Source organism: Corvus moneduloides, chromosome 9 (assembly GCF_009650955.1).
Source record: "Corvus moneduloides isolate bCorMon1 chromosome 9, bCorMon1.pri, whole genome shotgun sequence".
NCBI lineage: Eukaryota > Metazoa > Chordata > Aves > Passeriformes > Corvidae > Corvus > Corvus moneduloides.
The window spans coordinates 6,381,397-6,401,132 of record NC_045484.1 but is presented as its reverse complement, the minus strand read 5'-3'; the positions used below and the strand labels follow the sequence as shown (position 1 = coordinate 6,401,132).

Below are 19,736 nucleotides of genomic sequence, written 5' to 3'. Positions count from 1 at the left end.
CAGCACAGGGAGAGGATGCCCCACAAACAAGGCAAAACTGTAGGACACGCTGGGGGTGAAAAACATCTGCCTCTCATAAAGATGTGGTGTTTTCCACTGAGCAGGAGAGTTGGTCCACAGCCAGGCAAGCAGATTTGCAAAAGGCATGGAGCCACAGTGCTCCAACAGAGGCTCTTTGCTCCCAGTTCATCCCCCCCAGCACTTGACACCAGCAGATCCCGTGTTGCCCTCCTTTACAGGGCACCACACAGAAACACTGCACTGTGATGTGGGGAAATTTCTGTCATCTCACCAGAGGAGCAAGGGCAGCCTCTTCCCTCAGCAAGCCAAATTTCTCTACTGGGAATCACTGGTGGAGACGAGACGGATCCATCCCGCCAGGCCCCTGTGATCAGGGCTCCCATGGGGGAGCAGCTCTCCTGCAGCTGGAGGGCTTGGCTGGTGGCAGGGCATTGAGCAGGAGGGTTAGCACCAAAATAGGTCATTAGTGAGCGACGTGGGGTTCTGCATTCTTCTCCGGGCCCCGCATTTTCCTAACGGGAATGCCTCAGAAAACCCAGTGGGGGGAAAAGAGGAATTTACAGTTCCCTTCCAAAAACCAGTCTTTGTTTGTTTGATCATTTTTTTAAATGATCGAGTAACTTGTGAATACATTTTCTGATGATTCCCACATCCTCCCAGCTGGAGAACGGTTCATGAACAGACTCCAAGCCCTGTAAATGAGCTTGTTAGTCATAAGTCTTCAAACAGGCTTGATAAACAACTTTCAGCCTGCAGGATATTCATCAACCATTCTGTCTGCCTGGTCTCCTGACACTAATTTATTATTTACAATGAGAGATCCCTCTCCTAAATCACAGGTGATTGTTTCTTTTTACTGATTAGTTGATTCTTTAAAAATATTTTAAGGAGAAACAATGAAAAACAAATCACAAACAAGCATAGTGCTGCAAGCATTTATTCCTGAGCAATCCTCCTAGTTTCCATGACACGTATCAGAAGTTTTCCAAATGAAACAAACTGTAAGTAACAATCTTTTTTGGCCAAACATTTAAGACCAGGCTATAGCCAAGAAAAAGAGTATGACCATCCCAACCAGCCTCTGGGAATTTCACTGCCTGCCGCCAAACGCTCCACGGACCTTCCAGCTGATCAGCACATGCTGCTCCTTGCATCCTTTGGGCTTGTGGAGAGCCCAGCATCTCAAGATGTTCAGGAGACTCACATCCACATGCAAAAATATGTCCCTGAAAACTGTTTCAGCTCACAGATGGGTTCACACAGCAAACAACTCTTGACCCAAGGACATGGGGTGCACTCAGGAGCACCCGAGCATTAGGTGGGTTCCCTGCAGGAACAAACCTTGCTGAAGTTGCTCCAGATCATGGAAGGGGATATTCTCAATGCTAACTCCACAGACAGCAGATGGAGTAGCAGTTTGCTAGGGATGGTGCACAAGGAGGACAATCTTCCTAAACTGCTCTTTAAGCCAAGCTTTTACATAACACATACACCCAGAAAATTCCAAAGCCCCTGATTAGGGCCCAGGGTTGTACCCAGTTATATTGGTAGGAAAACTGAGGCATGGCAAGGTGATCCTGGTCAAGTCATAGCAGTGAAGATACAGAAAAACAGACCTCAAGATTCTTATTGAGCAACAAAAGAGGCAGTGTCATCTGGTCTGATGTTTGGAGGAAGAAAAGCCCTACTGTTCCAACTGAGATTTTGGGTGCAAGCCTTTTCTGGGTAGGCTGCTCCCAGCACCAGCACACACCTTACCCTAAAACCCTGCCCTGCAGTTCTCCCAGGTGGAGTGACCCTCATTGCTGAGGAACACACAGAGCAAATGCCCTCCTCAACGGGCTGCCTTGTGCGTGTGCATAAAACCCACACTGTGCTTCCACCACCACCACCTCAGCTCCCCATCCCTGACCCGTGGAGAGACACAGACAGAGTCCCATCAGCATTTGCAGTAAAGGCAGCAGGATGCAGAGCTTGGCTCTGGGCTGGTCTTGAGAGCTTTCTACCTCTCATTCAGTGTGAGATCACCAATGCATTTGCTCTGAGAAACTCAGGTACTCATGACTGGACAGGCAGCGCTACCAGCTTGTGCCTACAGCCAGCCTTCCCAGTGCCTAACGGGAGCAAACATGCTCAGGGAGGGGACACAGCCCCATCTCCAGCTCTCTCAAGCACTGTCAGCACAGGAACCATCCACCCCAAGCAGGAACTCTGTGCTGGGTTCACAAACCTCTGCTCTGTGCCTTCCATCCAGGGGTAAATGCAAGGCTGCGGCAGGATAATCAGCATGAAGTGCTACCAGCATTTCAGGCCACAAGGTAGGGAGAGTGCTGTAAAGCTTTATGGGAAACCAGCCCAGACTTGGTGGGGACAGGAGCTGCCTGCAGAGCCACCGACAAGGCCGGCCCTTTGCAGCACCAGGCCCAGAGCATTAACACTTTGTTTTCACTGTTACGGCTCAGGCACTTTTCCCTTTTAAGTCAAATCCATCCCCACAGAGCCCTGACGTGGCTAAGCTGACACAGGGAGAAGTGACAGCTCTTTGAAAGCGGCAAGCATTTTTTTTTTTTTTTAAACAAATGTGGATTGTATTAGTGACACTTCCAAAAAAGAATAGGATTTCCAGAGGCACTGAGCAGGTCTCGAGGGCCTCGCTGGCACACTGGCTGCAGCTCAGCCCAGCTCTCCCACCAGTCATTCAGCCAAGCCACCACAAACAACAAACCCCAGAGCAAACAGCAGACTACTCAAGGTCCCCATGGGTTCAAAACCTACTCCATCTTCACTGGTCCAGCACCTACACTGAAAGGGCTGGAAACTACTTAGATGCTGCCTTCTGCAGCCACCCACCCTGCTCCATCACCACCAGGCACCCTGCTTTGATCCCAGTGCTCTGCGACTGCTCGTCCCTTCGGAGCCGGATGCCATCTGCCTTTTCCAAGCCTGCCCACTCAGCAGCTGCTGTTGGCAATTCTGTCTTGCCCCAGACAGGCAGGACCATGGGTAACTTTGATTTTACTTTGGTCAAGGAGGCCACAGGAGAAGCTCATCCGCTGGTGGGCTCGGAGCAGGAAGCAGTGTCCCCAAGCTCCTGATGAGTTCCAGCTCTCGGTGCAAAAGCAGTTTTGCTGCCTGAGCAGCTCATCAAGACATGGAGAGGGTCCCAGCCAGATCCTGAGTGTCTTCTTTGGACGTTTGCCCTGCCCAGCGGTCTTGCTGACTGGCTGGAGTTTCTCCTGTAGGAAAATTTCTCAAGCCAGAATGGGGGAAAATTTGGGTGGAATACGAACTGGATGCTGCAATAGGATGTAGTGACTTGCTAAGAGCACAGCTGGCTCCCTTTGCCTCTCATCTAACCTTCCCTTCCAGGAACACCAAGGCACCAGGATGTCCTGGGCTGCCACCCCAAGGCAAATGTTCACTTCATATGGGCATGTATGAAATCCAGACTGTCTGGGACAGTGCTTTAAACAGTGGTGTAACCTTTTCTCGGCCTCTGGAGGTGAGAGAGGAGCCCAGAATGCTCTGTAAGCTGAAATAGATGCTCCCTGGCTTGCTCATCAGGCCTCTCTTCTCTCTTGGCCTTCAGGGACTCATTCCAGGCTTTCCACTGCAGGAGGTGGCCCTCAGCTTTGGCACCACTGCTCCCTTCCCTTCCCAACCAGAATCCTCCAGACATTCTCACTTGAAAGAAACTTCTCTTTAAATGATGCCCCCACAGTCCCAGTAGATAGGCAGTGCAGCTCTGCTGAGCTCCCATCCCCACCTCACAGCATCTTCCAGGGCAGAGACCCTGACAGAGACACACAGAGACCATCTGGGTCCAGCAGGAAGAGCGCAGGAAGGGAAACACAGGTTAGGAACATTTACAGTGCAAACGTACATTTACAATGCAAAGGTGAACAGGGCCGAAAAACGAACTGCTGGACTACCCTGAGGGACCCTTGGACCCCTGGCTCTAAGGGTGCTGCCATCACAATACAGGGTGACAAAGAACAAATCCTTACATGCCTGCATTGTAGGGCTGGTGGCACCTACATCTACATGTGTGAGTTTCTCTGTAATACAGAGCCTCTGTAAAGATTTCCAGCTGGTAGTGAGAGGTTGGATTTGTGCTGCATCTCCCCCTCAGGAGGTGGCACTGCTACCATCCTTCTCCATACCCTGCCAGACTGCCATAAAACCTACTGGGATTTCACCCCTCCTTTGAGCTGTCTGCTCTCCCACCAGAGCAGCCAGTGGGTTCTGAAGATATTTCCCACATGTGGCAACCAAACAACAGGTTTTTCTTGGGGGAACCAGACTAAAAACCTGCTCCACCACCCAAGCACAAGCTGAAACCTTTCTGTACCCTGCATGTAAAGCCATGAGGACAGTTCAAACATCAGAGCCCTGGACAACGGCTCCTCCAGCCAGACTATGATGATTCTCACTTCAAATCTCCATAATCCACCCCAAAATCCAAGCCTCCTTTAAAAAAGGCGAGCAGGGTGGGGAACCAGCAGTGCAGTGATTCATCCTCCCCAGAAACAGTCTGGAATACTGTGACACTTGGTAAATATTCGTGATGTACTTCATTATGCAAGAGAGGCCCAGCAGGAACACAGCTCCCTCAGGGCTACTTAATATGGGTTTCAAAAACGATTAAATATATCATAAACAACTTGCAACCAAGAATAAACACCTATAATCCCATCAAGTCATTCTCGTGATGTCCAAAACCATGGGAGTCAACTCAGTTACCGGGGGGTAAAATAGAATATATCCGTGAAGGAATTACAGTCCTGTAATTCTGTATCTGCCTTGTCAAATACACAACCCTCCCAGCCCCTCCTGCTTATGCTCTGTCCGTGCTCTTGCTCTTTTCCTTTCACATCACAGATTTTGATGCATTCTGCACTTCTGCCGAGACGCAAAAGGATTGTGCTCCTGACTGCAGACAGCAAAACCATTCCATGCCCGCACAAAAATACTCCACTGGCCGAAAAAAAGATGTTTTTTGCATGACTCAAGGCTGCTGGTCAAGTCTCCAAACACTAATACTCATCAACTGGCACACACATAAGTGGCCCATTGAATTGCATGCAATGACTCGTGTGAGTAAGGCCTGCACAAATTAACCCTGAGATAATATTTTCCCATGCAATCACTGCTTTATACATCATCAAAAAGATGGAAAATAGACCGGCTAGCAGTGGAAACTCAGTGCAGATGACAGAAAGCTGATGTTCATTAAAAGCGTTCGAGCAGTTTAGACCAAACCTTTAAGTTTTATGAGAGATTTCAAAATCTAATTTTCATGGAAATGTTTTCATTACGTTAAGGGGGGAAGGAGGGAAAGTAAAAACCTTCAGCAAAATCTTTTTCAAATTAAAAAGTTGGAAGCTCTGTGTGGATGGATTTAAAACACAAATACCACCAGCAAATTATGAGACCATGAGAACCAGGAAGCAAAACTGATTATGATAAAAAAAAAAAGTGAAATTCACAAACAAATAGAAGTTTCTTTTCACCCATCAAAACAAAAAGCACTCAGAAACAGCTCCCTCCTCCAAATTCACATGGCTCTTTTTAGTTTGTTAATAACAGTACCTTGACCACTTTTGTTTATTTCTTTGTGCCTTTATTTTTTTTTTTCTAAGACTCCAGGTATGTGGCAGAGCCACATTTCCATCTTCTTTGTCCAGGAGCTGTAGAAATTTACATAAAAAACACGAAACATTTTTCCACTTCAAACCGTAGGATTCAGGAACATAAGAAAAATATCTGACACTGCGATACTTGCTGCGATAACCACACACCAGCCACCCTGAGACCAAAATTAAATAGACATGCCCAAGGAACATAAACGGAAAGAAGGTAATCCAACTTCCAACAATGGCTTGGTGTTAGGTATCTGTTACTCAACCTTTGCTCAAGTGAACACTCCTCAAAGCCTCGAGGACACACGCAGTACAACTGGCACGCGAAAAGATTATTCCAACAAAGAGCTGCGTTTTACATGCAGATAATATACAAGCACCTTAAAAATAATAATGATCTGATCCTCGCTTTTCCTATCACGGTCTGGAAGAGGAGAATTCTGGAGAGTCTATCTTGGCTGCATCCTGTGAGGAGGATTTGCCGCTGTCCACAGGGATCGAGGCACCGGCCGGTTTCCCTGGCTCACCCGGGTGTGACCTGTGGCCACCAGAACCAGTTGCGGCCTGCAGACTCTTTGCCAATCAGCAGGACAAGACAGGAAGAAAACTCCTAGGTTTAACCAATTTATCCTACACTTTTCCCTCCTCTATCTGTTGGTTGTACATCCCCTGCCTACAGACTCAGCATCTTCTGGGAATAAGGGCTGTGATTTACTAACAAAACAGACACTTAATACTCCAAGATAAAGCAGAAGTTTGCAAAGATAACCCTGCAGTTGTCCCAGGCACTTCTTCTCACGTTCATCCTCAGCAACTCAGCAGCCCAAGGAATTGCTTTTCACATTTCCAAGCAGTGGCAGAGCTTTTTCACCTCTTTTTACAAAGGCACATTTTTTTGTGAAGGATGGGGAGGCACAGGAGCACAGACAATTCAGTACTTACACACATTCTTTTACTCCTGCAGCAACTTCACTTGTTCTGATTAAAAAGAGGCAATTAAGGCAAAATGAACAGCCATGTGGGAGCAGACCCAAAGTCCTCCAGCTCAGGATCCTGTTTCAGACCACCAGTAACAGCAGTCAGAGGGTTTAAGCCCAGGCAGCAAGGGAGACATCTCTGCCCCAGATCATCCATCCAGTCTGTGACTCGCGGCTCCTTGAGCCGGACACTGCCTCCAAACCCTGCTGCAGTGAGCAGCCATCCTCAGCCCTCCCTGAATTTGTCAGACCTTTCCAGGAATAACGCCTATTTCTGATCTGTGCAAAATCCTGGGCTGACAAGCCCCATCACCAAACAATGTGCAGGCTGAAAAAGCCCTTCCTTGTGCTCTTAACCCGCTGCCAGAGAAGAGGGGCTGAAGCCACACAGATGCTCTGCTTGACCTGCCTGAGCAGAGGAACTCACCTCGTCCCGGCTGTCCCAGTAGAGTTTCTGGGATTTCCTTGGGAAGAAGCAGCAGTGTTGAGGGGTCACAATGCTCGCTGAGACAGAAAAAAAACTCATGGGGGGACGCAGGCAGCCTGTGCCCAGCTTTAATTGTGAACCAGCTCGATATAATCTGTCAGCCCCCTGAGCGCCATCACTTTTATACTGAAGAGAGATTAAAGGACAGCAATAACCCCAAAACACAGAACTTGAGCATGTAATGGACTGAAGCATGGTTTACTCACTCTTTACAAAAGAAATCCCAGCATAACAATTTTTCTTTTGCTGTTCATGCTTTCTCCACACCATTTTATGAGCCATCAACAGTGAGACTCAAACAAACCAATCAAAAAAAAAAAAAAAAAAAAAAAAAAAAAAAAGCAGTAGAAGTCAAAAATGCCATCTGAAAAAAAAAAACAAACAACAATTGGAGAATTACCCCTGCCCAGAGGCACAAGCTCTGGGAACCCACAGGCAACTGACAGGTTTTTGTCACCCTCAAAGGGCACAAAAGCAATAGGAGCTCATTGCCTTTTCTAGGAAGCTTGGGGGATCCCCTTAGCTGAGCTGGGACCTGTGTTCTCATCCCAGTCTTAGCCGGCACTAGTGAAAGCTCTGCTACCAGAGCAACAGTTGGTTGTACCTTAACAGGTTATTTTGTGACAAAGTGGAACTTGGATTGCAAAACCTTCCCAGCTAAGCAGCAGAGGCAGGGAGGTTTGCCCTGACGTGTATCAGCTTTTAGGGTAAGGTGTTCCAAGCTACAAGCTGGACTGAAGCTGGTAAGAGTGACAGCTCCACAGCACGGCTGAAAACTCAGCTCCTTAATACACTGACAGCTCTCCCTGTAAATATTACAATCATAGCTACTCCCAGGAATGTTTATTTCTTTTTAATGAGAAACATTTTATCCTGAACCTCTTTCAAATAAAATAGTGGCAAAATATTACCTTCAATCTCATATGTCCAAATAAAACCTTCTGTCATTTCTGTATCAGACTTCTCTTAATTTTTGTTCACAAAAACAGCAGCAAAGATTTGGTTTTTCACTTCCGTTTGGGACAGAAATCAGTAGCAGACCAGCTGATTTTCCTTCAGGTTCGAAGACCATTTTTAGTAGTCTTGAGAAATCCACAGTTTCTCCAAACGGCTTTTACGTTTTCTCACTTAGAAACATGGAGAATAACTGAGCCCTGTGTTTGCTTTTCCACTGAACCAGTTCTCATTTTTCACCGAGAAAAGCTCATACCTCTGTTGCACTTCCTAGCTCCAGCACAGTTCTTTTCCTGCACGGATTGCATAACACTTCACAGAACACATGCAATAGGTAGGGAAACTGAGGCACAGAGACTCACAGGATGTGCTAAATGCATCCATGAGAGAGCCAGAAAGCCCAGATGACAGCTCTGCCCAATAAACCTGGGAGAATTTATTCCTCCCCTCCGTTTTTTGTTGCTTACTTTAGAATACTTCTAAAACTTTCTAATTCACCACAACAGCATTAAAGCTTTTACAGCATTCAGAGAATTTATAAATTATTTGAAGCTGTAGTTTGGTCCCTGCTCAGCAATGCTGGCTAAAAACCAAGCCCTTGGACTGCTTTTTTTTGGGTTCTTTTCATGTTCTGAGAGCAAGGTGAGTATTGGTGAAACACAGTCCCCCTTTTCCACACTGACTGAGCTCGCTCCAGAGAGCGCAGCAGTTGGCAAGGGGCAACATCAGGAATAAACTGGAGTAAATCAGGAGTAAATCCAAATAAAATATGATAAACTAAATTGGGTACAAAGTAGAAGTAAAAAAAACGTTGCCTACATAACTTGTTGGTTGGTATCTCGGGGATTCTCCAGCGGCACAAGGAGCTGAATTGGGGGCAGCCGCAATCACTGTTTTCCCCACTAAAATACACACCTTTAGAGCCAGAAATTGCAGATTTTCGGGTCCTGGGAAGTGAAATATTTTTGAGGCATCTCCCAGCGGCGGTCGGTCCGGTTCTCGGGGGGAGAGGAGCCGCTCCGGCCGCCGCGTAGCACTCGCTCCGTTCCCGACCGCGCTCCCGGGAGGATGCTCCCCGCCGGGAACGCGTCCGGCCGGGACGAGCTCGGGGATGCCACGAGCGCTGCTGCAAGGAGCGGCTGCTTTTGGGAAGGCTTTCCGCTCGCCCAGCTCGGTTTTCTTCGGAATACCGAGAAAACCACGTCGGATCCACGGGGAAAAGAGGGTCGGAGGCGGCTCCCGAGGAAAAAAGAAAACAAAAACAAACCAAAAAATCGAAAAGCGAACAAAAATTGCAATTGATATTTTCGTTCACTTTTCGTTTCGTTTTGTTGGTTTTTTCCCCCGGTTTTTCGCCGGGAAGCTCCCTCGGAAGCGAGCCCGTGCCCACAGCCGCGGCCCCTGCCCACCCCACGGGAGGCACGGCAGAGGCGGGCACGGCAGAGGCGGCCGCGGCCAGCCCGGACCCCCACGGAACTCCCGGCCAGTCCCTGCGGCCGGGGACGTAATTATTGTAACAGAGGAGAGGGAGGGTAAAGGGGGGCGACTGACCCTGCACACCCCCCTCAACCTTTCTGACAGCGCTGCCCCTGGAAAACAACACGCGGCGCTTGGAAAACGCCGCGCAAGCCGGCGCCCATGCCGCTGCCCCCCGGTTAACGACTACTTGAGTTCCTGAGCCCGGACACTTTAGGACGGGCAGTTCAGAGACAGGTCTGCTACCCTGTCCTGCCCTGCTCGCCGGGCCTGGATCAGAGAGAACCGGGGCTCACGGGAGAGGGAATCTGCGGCTCCATTTCGGAGCCGCGCACGCACCCTCGGTCTGTTTGCGAGCCGCGACGCTCCTGGCAGGGCATCGGACAATCGTCCGGACCCCATCCAGATCCCCGAGCAGCCTCCGGGTGTCCGCAAACCACGGCGCCGGTGCCCGCTCCGACGGGCCGGAGGGACGGGCGGATGGATGGGATGGATGGAGGGCGGCTCAGCGCCTACCGCGCCTCGCCCCGTCCAGCCAAGTACCGTTCTCAGCCCACCCCAGTAAGGAACGGACGAGGGGGATGAGCCCGTGGGCCCGATCCTGCCTGCTTCTGCTCCCCGGGATGTTCTCCGGTTCCCCAGAGAGCGCAGGAGCCACGGCGCGGGACCCGACGGACGCGGCGCCGAAGGGGAGGTCGTCCTTTCCCGGGACGCGGCTGGGAGAAAACAAGGGTTTTCGCACGCCGACGGGTGCAGACCCCGCTGGGGCTCCCTGCACGGCAGGGAAGGGCGGCTCGGGAAGCGGGGGAAGCCGGGCTAAGCACCGGCCGGCGGCCGCTTCCCCAGGGGAGCCCCCTCGGAGCCGGCACCGACCGCCGCGGCTGCCCCAGCGAGAGATGGAAGGGGGGGATGTCCCCGCACTTACTGTCCTGCTGCGGGGTGTCACTGCCGCTGGTCAGCCCGGGGGACTCCAACAAGCTCCGGCCGGGCTCGCCGCCGCCCTCCTCCGCCTGGGCGGCCACCATGTCGCCCGCCTCCTCCAGGTCCAGCAGGTGACTCACGGAGAAGTTCTTCTTGGCTTGTAAATTGTCCAGGCCGGCCGGGCCGTCGAGGCGGGCGGGCAGCAGGGCCTGCCTCTCCATGGCGTGGGCATAGCTGGACGCCATGGTGCCGAGCGGGGCTTTTCTGCCCTCGCCCCCCGCGGGCGCCCACCACCCCCGCACCCCCCCAGCCGCCGGCCCTTCGAGGGGGGAGATGCGCAAGGACCGAAGCCGGGGGAACGGAACGGGACCCGACGGCGGCGGGTAGGGAAGCCCGAAGGGGAGCAGGCAGGGCCGGGCTTAAAACATGCCGGAGGGGAGAGGCGGCGGCCGGCTCGGGGCGCCGGGGCGGCGGCGCGGGGAGCTGCCGCCGGCCGAGAGGCGCAGGGTGGCTGTGGGGCCGCTGGGGCGGGTGCGCCCCGTCCCTCCGCCCCCGCTGCCGGCGGCTCCGCTCCCTCCGCCCCTGCGCTGCCCTCCCCTCCCCTCCGCCCCACACTTCAAACGGCGGGGGCGGCTCCGTGCCGCTCCGGGCACCCGGGGGAGGGCGGCCCGCGGGGCTCCGCCGGGACGTGGCACCGGGACGGGGGTGGCAGCGCCGGGACCGCCGCGCTCATTAGGGACCCGTGGGGGGCGGCTGGGGGCGAAAGGGGGATGCTGGGCAGTCCCCCCTTGTCAGCCGGCGCTGCACCTGGAGGGGAGGGTGGACGCGCCCCTGGAGCTGAGGAAATAGCGAAAATGAGAAATGCAGATGAAAATGTGACCAAGGGTAATGGAAGAGAAAGTGTGAACAGGAGAAAGGAAGAGGAAAAACAGCAAAAGAGGAAGAAAAAGTGCAGTAGAGAACTGAGGGAAACAGACCTATAGGGGAGTAAAATGAAAAGAACAGAAGGGAAGGCAAAAAAAAAAAAAAAAAAAAAAAAAGAGGACGCAGTCGGAGCTCCTCAGGCCAGCAAGCAAAGAGGTCCCCCCGCAGTGTGTCCTGGCTTGGGTGGCCCCCGTGGCCAGGGACAGGTAAAGGCGCTGGGAGGTGCCCCCGGCCCCTACCGCAGAAGGGCCCCAGGACAGCGGGGCTGGCGGCGAGGGGCCGGAGCCGCGGGCCAGGAAAGGCCGCTGCTTCCCGGTGGCTGGAGCCGGGGCTCCAAGCTGCCACAGCCAGCCCAGAATTTCCATCCCCCCTGATCTGGGGAAAGAACATTTGATGCCATCAAAGGGCTCCAGATTGAAAACAGATGTGCTTCCCCGAGCCTCTCCATGCATTTAATTAAGGCACAGGCATGGAGGAGACATTTTCATCATTAGTTTGCTTTCAGGCCACCACCCCCCCCTCTGGTCCCAGTTTACCCTTTCCAGTCTCAAAGACCCAAATGAGCAGAGCAGGGCTGCAGGGCTCTGCTGTCCCCAGTTTGGGGGGGAAGGGGGGTGGTAAACAAAGCTGGTGGGCACTGGGTGGAAAGGCCAAAAAATACTTTGGGGCAAGTTGTGCATGTGCACAGAAATGTGTGGGTGTACATACACCCAAAATGCTGTGTGTGCATCTATGTATGCAGCACAGAGTGCCTTAGAGCAGTTTTTCCTGCATCTGAAGGAGGATTTGTGTGTTATATCCTGGGGTACACGTCCACATGCTGGATGGGGAAGGAGTTGTGCCTTCACATGGGTGTGTGAGGCTGTCTCTGGCTGGCTTTTGTATACTGGCATCTTGTACCCTGGCTCTCCAGGTTCAGGCAAGGCAGGGTGGGTGGTTACCTGTACACACCCTGATCATGAAATGCGCTTTTCTCTGCCTTTTCCAGATATCTGGCTGCTGCCTTTCTTGGTGAGCTGGCCTTTACCCTCTTCAAATGGATGTAGCAACTGGCTTTCCTGCATGGATGCTGCAGAGGGCCAGCCATAAACATCCCTTTCCACTGGCAGCAGGGTCTGCTCTTAGCCCCAGGCAATCCCTGCCATAGAGGGTGACAGCAGAAACCACAGAAAACAGACCAGGAGGTCTCTGTGCCACCTTTAGCAATGCCCTCACTGACATCGCTGATAAGATCTCCCCATATCTAAGTGCATCCTTCAGACAACACTCCTTCCCAGCCCTGGGTTTGGGAATGCAGCCCAAATTTCCCCTGGAAAGAGAATGGGTGAAAGAATGATGGTGCTGTGGGTGACCACATCAACATGAGTGTATCTGCTACAAGGGGAGAGTCTCACCTGCAAGGCAATAAAGGGGCCCAGCTCCAAGACTGAGGCTTTACCCCGAAGTGAGTCCTGGGCACTCCCCACACATGCAGCACCCACAGGTTTAATTCCAAGGTCACATTCTGAACGTGACCTAAACCCCTCCTATCCCAGGTGCCTCCTGCAACAACTGGATTTCTGTTGCTGGGTGGGAGGGACAAGCTGAATCCAAGGGAAACTTTGACAACTCTGTCTCAGAAGGAAGGAGACTGGAAGCAGTGGGAGGCCTTCAAGACTGCACAGAACACTACAGGGCTGCAGTTCATCTCTCAGCTTGTTATGACCAGACAGGCCCTATGCCAAGGCACACCTATGATGTGGAAATGAATGTAATAGGAACCTCCTGGGCTCTGACAGGGATAGGGCCTATGCTGCCACCTCAAATTATGATGCTTGTCCTCACCATCAAACCCAAAGCAGAGGTGATAGGATACCCCAGTTCTCACAATCCTGAGGCTGGGAAGGACTCCCATGCCACAGATGGCCCATGGCAGCGAAGGCAGGTACCCATTTAACATCCCACAGGCCATCAAGTAGTTGATTAGACATTTATTTCCCACCTCACCACTGCTCTGGTGTCAAGTTGAACAGGTAGCTCCCCTTCCTCCCCCATCCCACTTTTCCTCTCCAGTCTGCACCTGCCTGGAGGCTGCTTACAGCCCCATTCCTCCTTTTCCCAGCTGTCCAGCAAATGGTTGCCTTCTGCTCACACTCCCAGCAGGGCAGGAGCCTCTGAGCCACTTCTACCAAGGGAGAAGAAGAAAAAGCCCAAAAGTCCCGAAACAGCCAGAAATCTTCCAGGTAAAGCACCCACAGCTGAAAGGCTCAGCCTCACACCACAGCCAGACACCAGTGTGGCACTTCCTGCTCCCCAGAGTGGTTATCATTTTGAAGGACATCAGTGAGGCTCACCAGCTGGACCCTTGCCTCAAAACCTATCTCTCCTATGCTGTGATCATGTCCAACACTTGGAGAAAGTGAAGCAGAAACCACAAACTCCCCCATTTTCCCTTCTCTAGTTGCATATCAAGGAGGGGAAAACCAAATATCTGCATCTCTGCAGATGACCAGCAGATTTTGCTTCCGCTTTCTTTTCTCATAGAAAATTACAAGCACCCCACAGTGTCAATGAGAAAGTCCCTAACTTGAGTATATTTTTGATTCTTCAAGTTTCCCATGAAACCCAGCACTGGCAGCTGCTGTGGCTCCCAGCTCCAATACATGGGCTGCCCAAGTATGATATAAGCCCTCAGAAACATTCCCCTCACCTTCACATCTGTCTGAACAGCAGCTTCGTAGCACCACAGCCTTGATGACAGTTTTCAGGTACAACAAACAGGACCTGACAAGCCTCCCAAGGGTCTGGAAACCAACAAGAAACACCCAGAGCAGATGAGCAGCTGTAACATCCCCAGGGCATCTCACGCTCCTTGGGGCTGGCATTAGTGGGATGCAGGAAAAAGCCAAGCCTTCCCCTGCTCTGCCGTCATATCCAACTCATCTGCACTAACCACCACACCATGTACCTTTACCAGTGTGGATTACCCCCTTCTTTCAGGTGCCCTAAATATCTTTTCATCCACCTGGGTTTAAATAAAAGCAATCAGGCAGAAGAAGCTGTGATACCCAGGTGTGTGTGCTCAGCTGAGTGATCATATCACGGCTCTCAGGTGAAGCATTTTGCTCAGTGAGGGAAAGTACTTTGGGTCTCCCCTACTTCATTTTCATGAAACTTATCAGCTTGTAAAGTCTTAGAGCCCTTTTTCAATCTGCCAAATTTGTTTCCTCCTAGAAATAAAAGAAAAAAATAATGCAGGAGGGCAGTGAGGAGCAGGAGCTGACAGCCAGAACCACTGCACAAGCTTGTGCCTGTAGGAAACCTGACCAAAATGCACACACCATCTATTCCTGCTCTGTGCAAGGCACTCAGCTATTTGAAGACATGCTGAATGCCCTTCAGCTTTGCTCTCTTGAGGGCCTGGATGGGGTGCAAGCAGTTTAGATTGGCAATTCAGAGGGCAGAAGGGCACAAATGATGTTTATTCCTCTCCTAGACCCATAGCAGTTTTGGAGAGGGAGTGCTCCAACAAAGACCTCCACCCCTTTGCACTCCAAAACATCAGCCACAGCTGCTTAGGGGAAACTGATGAGAGGCATTGATTCAGAGCATTTTTGTCTCTGGCTCTCCTCAACCTGTATCCATAATGCCCCATGGCCTGCCCAGCCCAGTGATACCCCACTGCTGAACTCCTTGATGCTGCAGTGCTGTGGAGCCAAACCAGAATTCTTTTACCCTGGAAAGTTTTCCCCCAGTCATCCCATCATGCTGGTTCACTTTAATGCCTGGCCTCAAGCCCTTCTGCTCCAGTCAGGGCTGGATAAGATCTGTGTGAAGCTGGAGACAGGGAGCACCTGCAGGAACACGGGTGTGCCTCTCACATCCCTTTACAGGTGTGGGTGACAGTTTGGGTATGTGTGCACATATCGGGGTCTGCAGCCAGACCTCTCCCCCACAAACTGCTCCACACTTGGACCAAACCTCCCTTTTTTCTTTCCTCCCCACATAGAGGTGCGTTATTAGATCTCTGGGGATCAGGTAGTCTACAGTCATTCCAAGCTGTAAACTCAACATCAGGGTTTCTTTTAATCCCAAACATCTTGATATCATCTGGAAATGCCACGAGCAGTTTATAATTAGGGTTTAGCATTCAGATTAATACCAGCAGCTCCAGGGTGAACAGACCATCAGAGTCTAATCAAAGCTTAAATGGGGCAGCAATTTAGTACTGAGATTTATTACTCCTCTGCACAATATTTTGAACCAGAGGCTGAGTTCACATCACACACAATCATTCCTGGAAGTGCTATCACATCTCCAGTCAGAGCAAGGTGGCTTGTTACTGGTTCATGGGGGTGATAAATACTTGGCTTTGGGAACTTATTTAGGAATATCGCAGCATTGACACCGTACAAGATTTAGAACCTGAGGCAGGAGAGCACTTGCACACGTGCCCCAGCCCCATGTGGATGGTGGGGCAAGGCCATGCACTTAAATTTTTTTTTGCTGTGCACCAGGTGTAATAAGGGAGGTGCCCTGGATAGCAGCTGAGGGGTTCTGTTTGCCATCTCCCCTGGCCATGTGTATGGGAGGAAGGATGGAAAGTTTTGTGTTACCCAAGGTGGGGATGAAGCCACCTCACAGCAACAGAACCATCAGGGGAACTGGCACCATGTAGCAGGTTCAGCTAAGGGCTGGGGAGGGAGTTCTGGGCCAAATGCAACCAGGGACAACTCCTCCTGAATGGTATTTCTGCCAAGTCCCATTTGGATGGCTCCTGGGAGTACCCCCAAGTCTCAGAGGTTTGATTTTCATGGCAGGGGCAGTTGGCCTGGCTGTGCAGCACCTGGGTTGGCGTTTTCACTAACAGGGCTCCAACCTGCCTTGCCCAGACCTCCTCTGACCCAGTCTGGGCTGGAGTCTTTCCCTTGCCTTGTCATTTGTAAAACACAAGTGGAGGAGGGGGCTGAGAGAGTGGAAATTTGTTTATCGATTTGTCTGCACAAGTCCCAGTTTTTAGATTCCAAGACAGCTTCCACAGCTGTCACCTAGCTTTCAACAGAGATGACAAGCACATTCGCCAGCTGCCGGTGGCAAGAACTACTTTTCTGTTTCCTTTTTCCATAATCTTCCCACCAAGTGGAAGAGGGGCTATGAGGAATGTCCTAATCTCTTGCCTGGCTAGTTGTGGCTGGTTGCGGATCTGAGCTAGAGTTCAGCTCTTCCCTCGCCTGGCTTTGCTCTTGCTAGGGATGCCATGGGGCTGTCAGCCCTGTCTCAGACCATGTCTGGGGTGGAGGGAGCAGATGACACACACCGTGGCCTCTCAAGACAATCCATAACCACGGGTTCCACCAGGAAACCACAGAAGTATCAGCACAAACACCTCCTCACCACGGTTTTGTTCCAGTGGCTGTGAGCTGTGTGAGCACAGGGTGACAGGGCATGGTCCTGCAGGTGGATGATGCCTGTGTTCATTGCTCTGAGCCTGCTCCATCACCTTTGAGGATTTCAGTGGAGTTACCTGCCTGGTAAGAAAGCAGGCTGTGGCACTTTCAGGTTGCCTATTCTCCTATGACAGCTACCTGGTGGCACTGAGATGGCCACCAGGACTCCACCCACTCCCCCCTGCCCCAGGCCAGCTGAACAGGGCTGGCCAAGGTAAATGAGGGCTAAGCCGCATGTTCCCAAGGGCTCAGACTTGAGCTGGCTCCAGAGCTGGCTGTGTAAGGAGCCGTGGGTTTGGATAAGCCAGCCGTTTAACCGGGGTTTTATTACCAGGCAGGGTAACAAAAGCACTCAGAGGTCACCCGGGCACTTTAATCAGCACCAAGGGTCACTGGATAGCAGGATAGGAGGGAGGAGGGCAGGGCCCAGGGCATGCAAATAAATAAATAGATGTATTGAAACCACCTCCTTCCTTCAAGTGATCTCCCCTCTCTCTCTCCCCTTCCTCATGTACATATTCTGCTCCTTACCATCAGATGTTCAAGTGGCCCTAATTTCCCCAAGAGAAACTCTAAGATCTCCTGCAAATTTAACTAAGAAGTTTATCCACAAGGTTTGGTTGGATTTTTTATTTTAAATCCCTCACTGCTGGAGATGAAAGTTCAGTCTGCTGGACTGCTCTTGGGCTGGGTATCAGATATCCCTAACCCCAGAGAGAGAAAGTGTCCCACCAGCTTCTCTTCCCTGCAGGAAAGGAAAAAAACCCCACCACCTCCCATAATCAGAGTCTGGGCAGACAAATTGGCACCACTCTTTTTTTCCCTCCACCCCCCCTTTCTGGAAGAGGACTAACCCTTTGGAGCACAGTCACAACTCACAAATATTTGTGGGTATTATATTGCAAGAGAGAAAAAAAATCCAAAGGAAGGTAACTGTTAAAAGCTTAGTCCCTCTCCCATGGAAAGCAGCTTTATGCACGTCCATAAATCTCCTTTGTAAGTGGCCATTAAAATTGCGTCTTGTTTAATTTTTTTTTTAATCTCGTTTAAACACTTTTTCTCATCTTGCAAACGAATGATGTCATTGGCAGGCCCAGTAATGAACTGAAAAAAAAAAAACCAAAAAATCAACTTTCTAATGTTTTGGGGGCTCTCTCTAAATGCAAACCCTTCAAAACCAGTTTGCTAATCTGACCAAACACTTAAGCACATGCTTAACAACCAACTTGTGTTTAAGTGCCTTGCTCCCGCATCTGTCCACACTCATCTCTGTGCACAAATGTCGTGCTTAAAGGGAGGAGAGGGTTTAAACTGTGGTACAGTGAGAGTCCCTGGCTGCTGAACTATTGGACTACTCCAACAAGACAGAGACCCCACAGCAGCTGCACAGGACAAGATCCTCACTAACCCGCATGGCCCTTTGCCTCACAGATATGCCCTTGACACCCAAAACATCATTTGGTTGAAAGGCTCCTTGCTGGCTACTTCTGTTGCTTGGGTTTGGTGTGTGGCTGGAGGTTTTAGGTTTGTTTTTATTTTTAAATTTTTTTTGGAAGCTGTTTTAATGAAGTGGGAGCAAAACCAAATAGCAGGCTGAGCAAATGGGGAAAAATAAATGCAAAACTTGCAAATGAATAATTGGTGTGGTTTTAATTAAAAAGTGGTTAACTGTTTCGGGGTGAAGAGCATGGGTTTGGGTTGACACCATCTGAACCCTGGAAAGAGCATGTTAAACTGTTCACCATACTGCGGGTTAAGAAAATGGGAAATAAATACATCCCAGCCCCTTGGAAAACTAAACCATCTTTAGGGCTCAGCTGTAAACTTTCTTCAGCAATTTATTAGAGTTCCAGAAAACACTTGTTGAGTAGCCTTGGCCTGTAATAAATATCAGTCCTTGTTTGTTTGTTTTTGTAATGGGAACAAAACCACATCTTTTTCTTTCTCAAGTGGATAATTTAATTACATGGCAAGAAACACATTCATTGTCCCAAATACCCAGAGAAGATTGCCACAAAACTTGCAGTTCAGTGGTGAGGAGAGCAGAGCCAGCTGATACCAGAATTGGTTTCAGGGAAGGTTTCTGTGATGGCACACCTACTTTTGCTGGAGCTAACAGTGGCACTGGGATTGTCATTACTAACAGGAGACAGGCATCTCTGTGCAAGGCAATTCTCACCCCACATGGAGCATCAGAAGGGAAAGGCAGAGGGAACGAAAGGGAACGAGGGACAGTGAAGGAAATGTCTGGGCCACACAGAGGGTCTGAGGTGGCAGTTGGGGGCTGAATGGATCCATCTGTTCTCATGCTCTCCCTCAAGCCTAGCTCCAGTCTGAAAATATCAATGTTTTCTTCTACAGGCTGAAATACTTCAACATTTCTTGCTCTGCAGGTTGTTACCCCTTCCCTGGGGACTTGTCCTGGCCTCGGTGGTAGGAGGCAGATAATGGCAATGATCCCAAGAATGTCTGGAAGTGACACCCAGTGAGAACAGGGAGTGTTTGGAGGCATCCATCCCCTTCTGTGCCCACATTTCTGGGAGCCTGCCTTGCAGAAAGAGAAACAGGAGTCGATCCTTTAAGATCAGTTCTTGGTGGACTTGGTTTACTCATTCCCTGCAGGCAGCTTTGGGTTTAACACTAGAAAAGCCTCTGAGCTGAAATAGCAGAAGGGGGGAACTATCCGGATAAGCAATTACCCAGTGCTCTTTTCCAGGGATAGCCTGGCAGTTATGGTCAGAACCCAGGAATCAGATGGTCGTGGAAAGACAGACCCTGATTCCTCTGAGCTCTTCTTGAAGGGCACAATTAATGTGCTGATGGGATTAAAGCCACATTTGGCTCTGGGATACAAGAGCCAGGTGCACCCAGGTGACTCCTCCGAAGGCAGTTGTTCCAAACCCAGGCG

General features: G+C 50.7%; 1 protein-coding gene across 1 annotated transcript in view; it reads right to left on the bottom strand.

Moving 5' to 3' along the window:
- The window catches only part of PRRX1 (paired related homeobox 1), a 39,484-nt gene extending 28,761 nt beyond the window's left edge, over positions 1 to 10,723 (bottom strand). The window contains exon 1 of the mRNA XM_032118251.1: positions 10,483 to 10,723. Coding sequence (XP_031974142.1) covers positions 10,483 to 10,723 — 241 coding nt within the window. The remainder of the gene's footprint in view (positions 1 to 10,482) is intronic.
- Between the last annotated feature and the right edge of the window lie 9,013 nt (positions 10,724 to 19,736).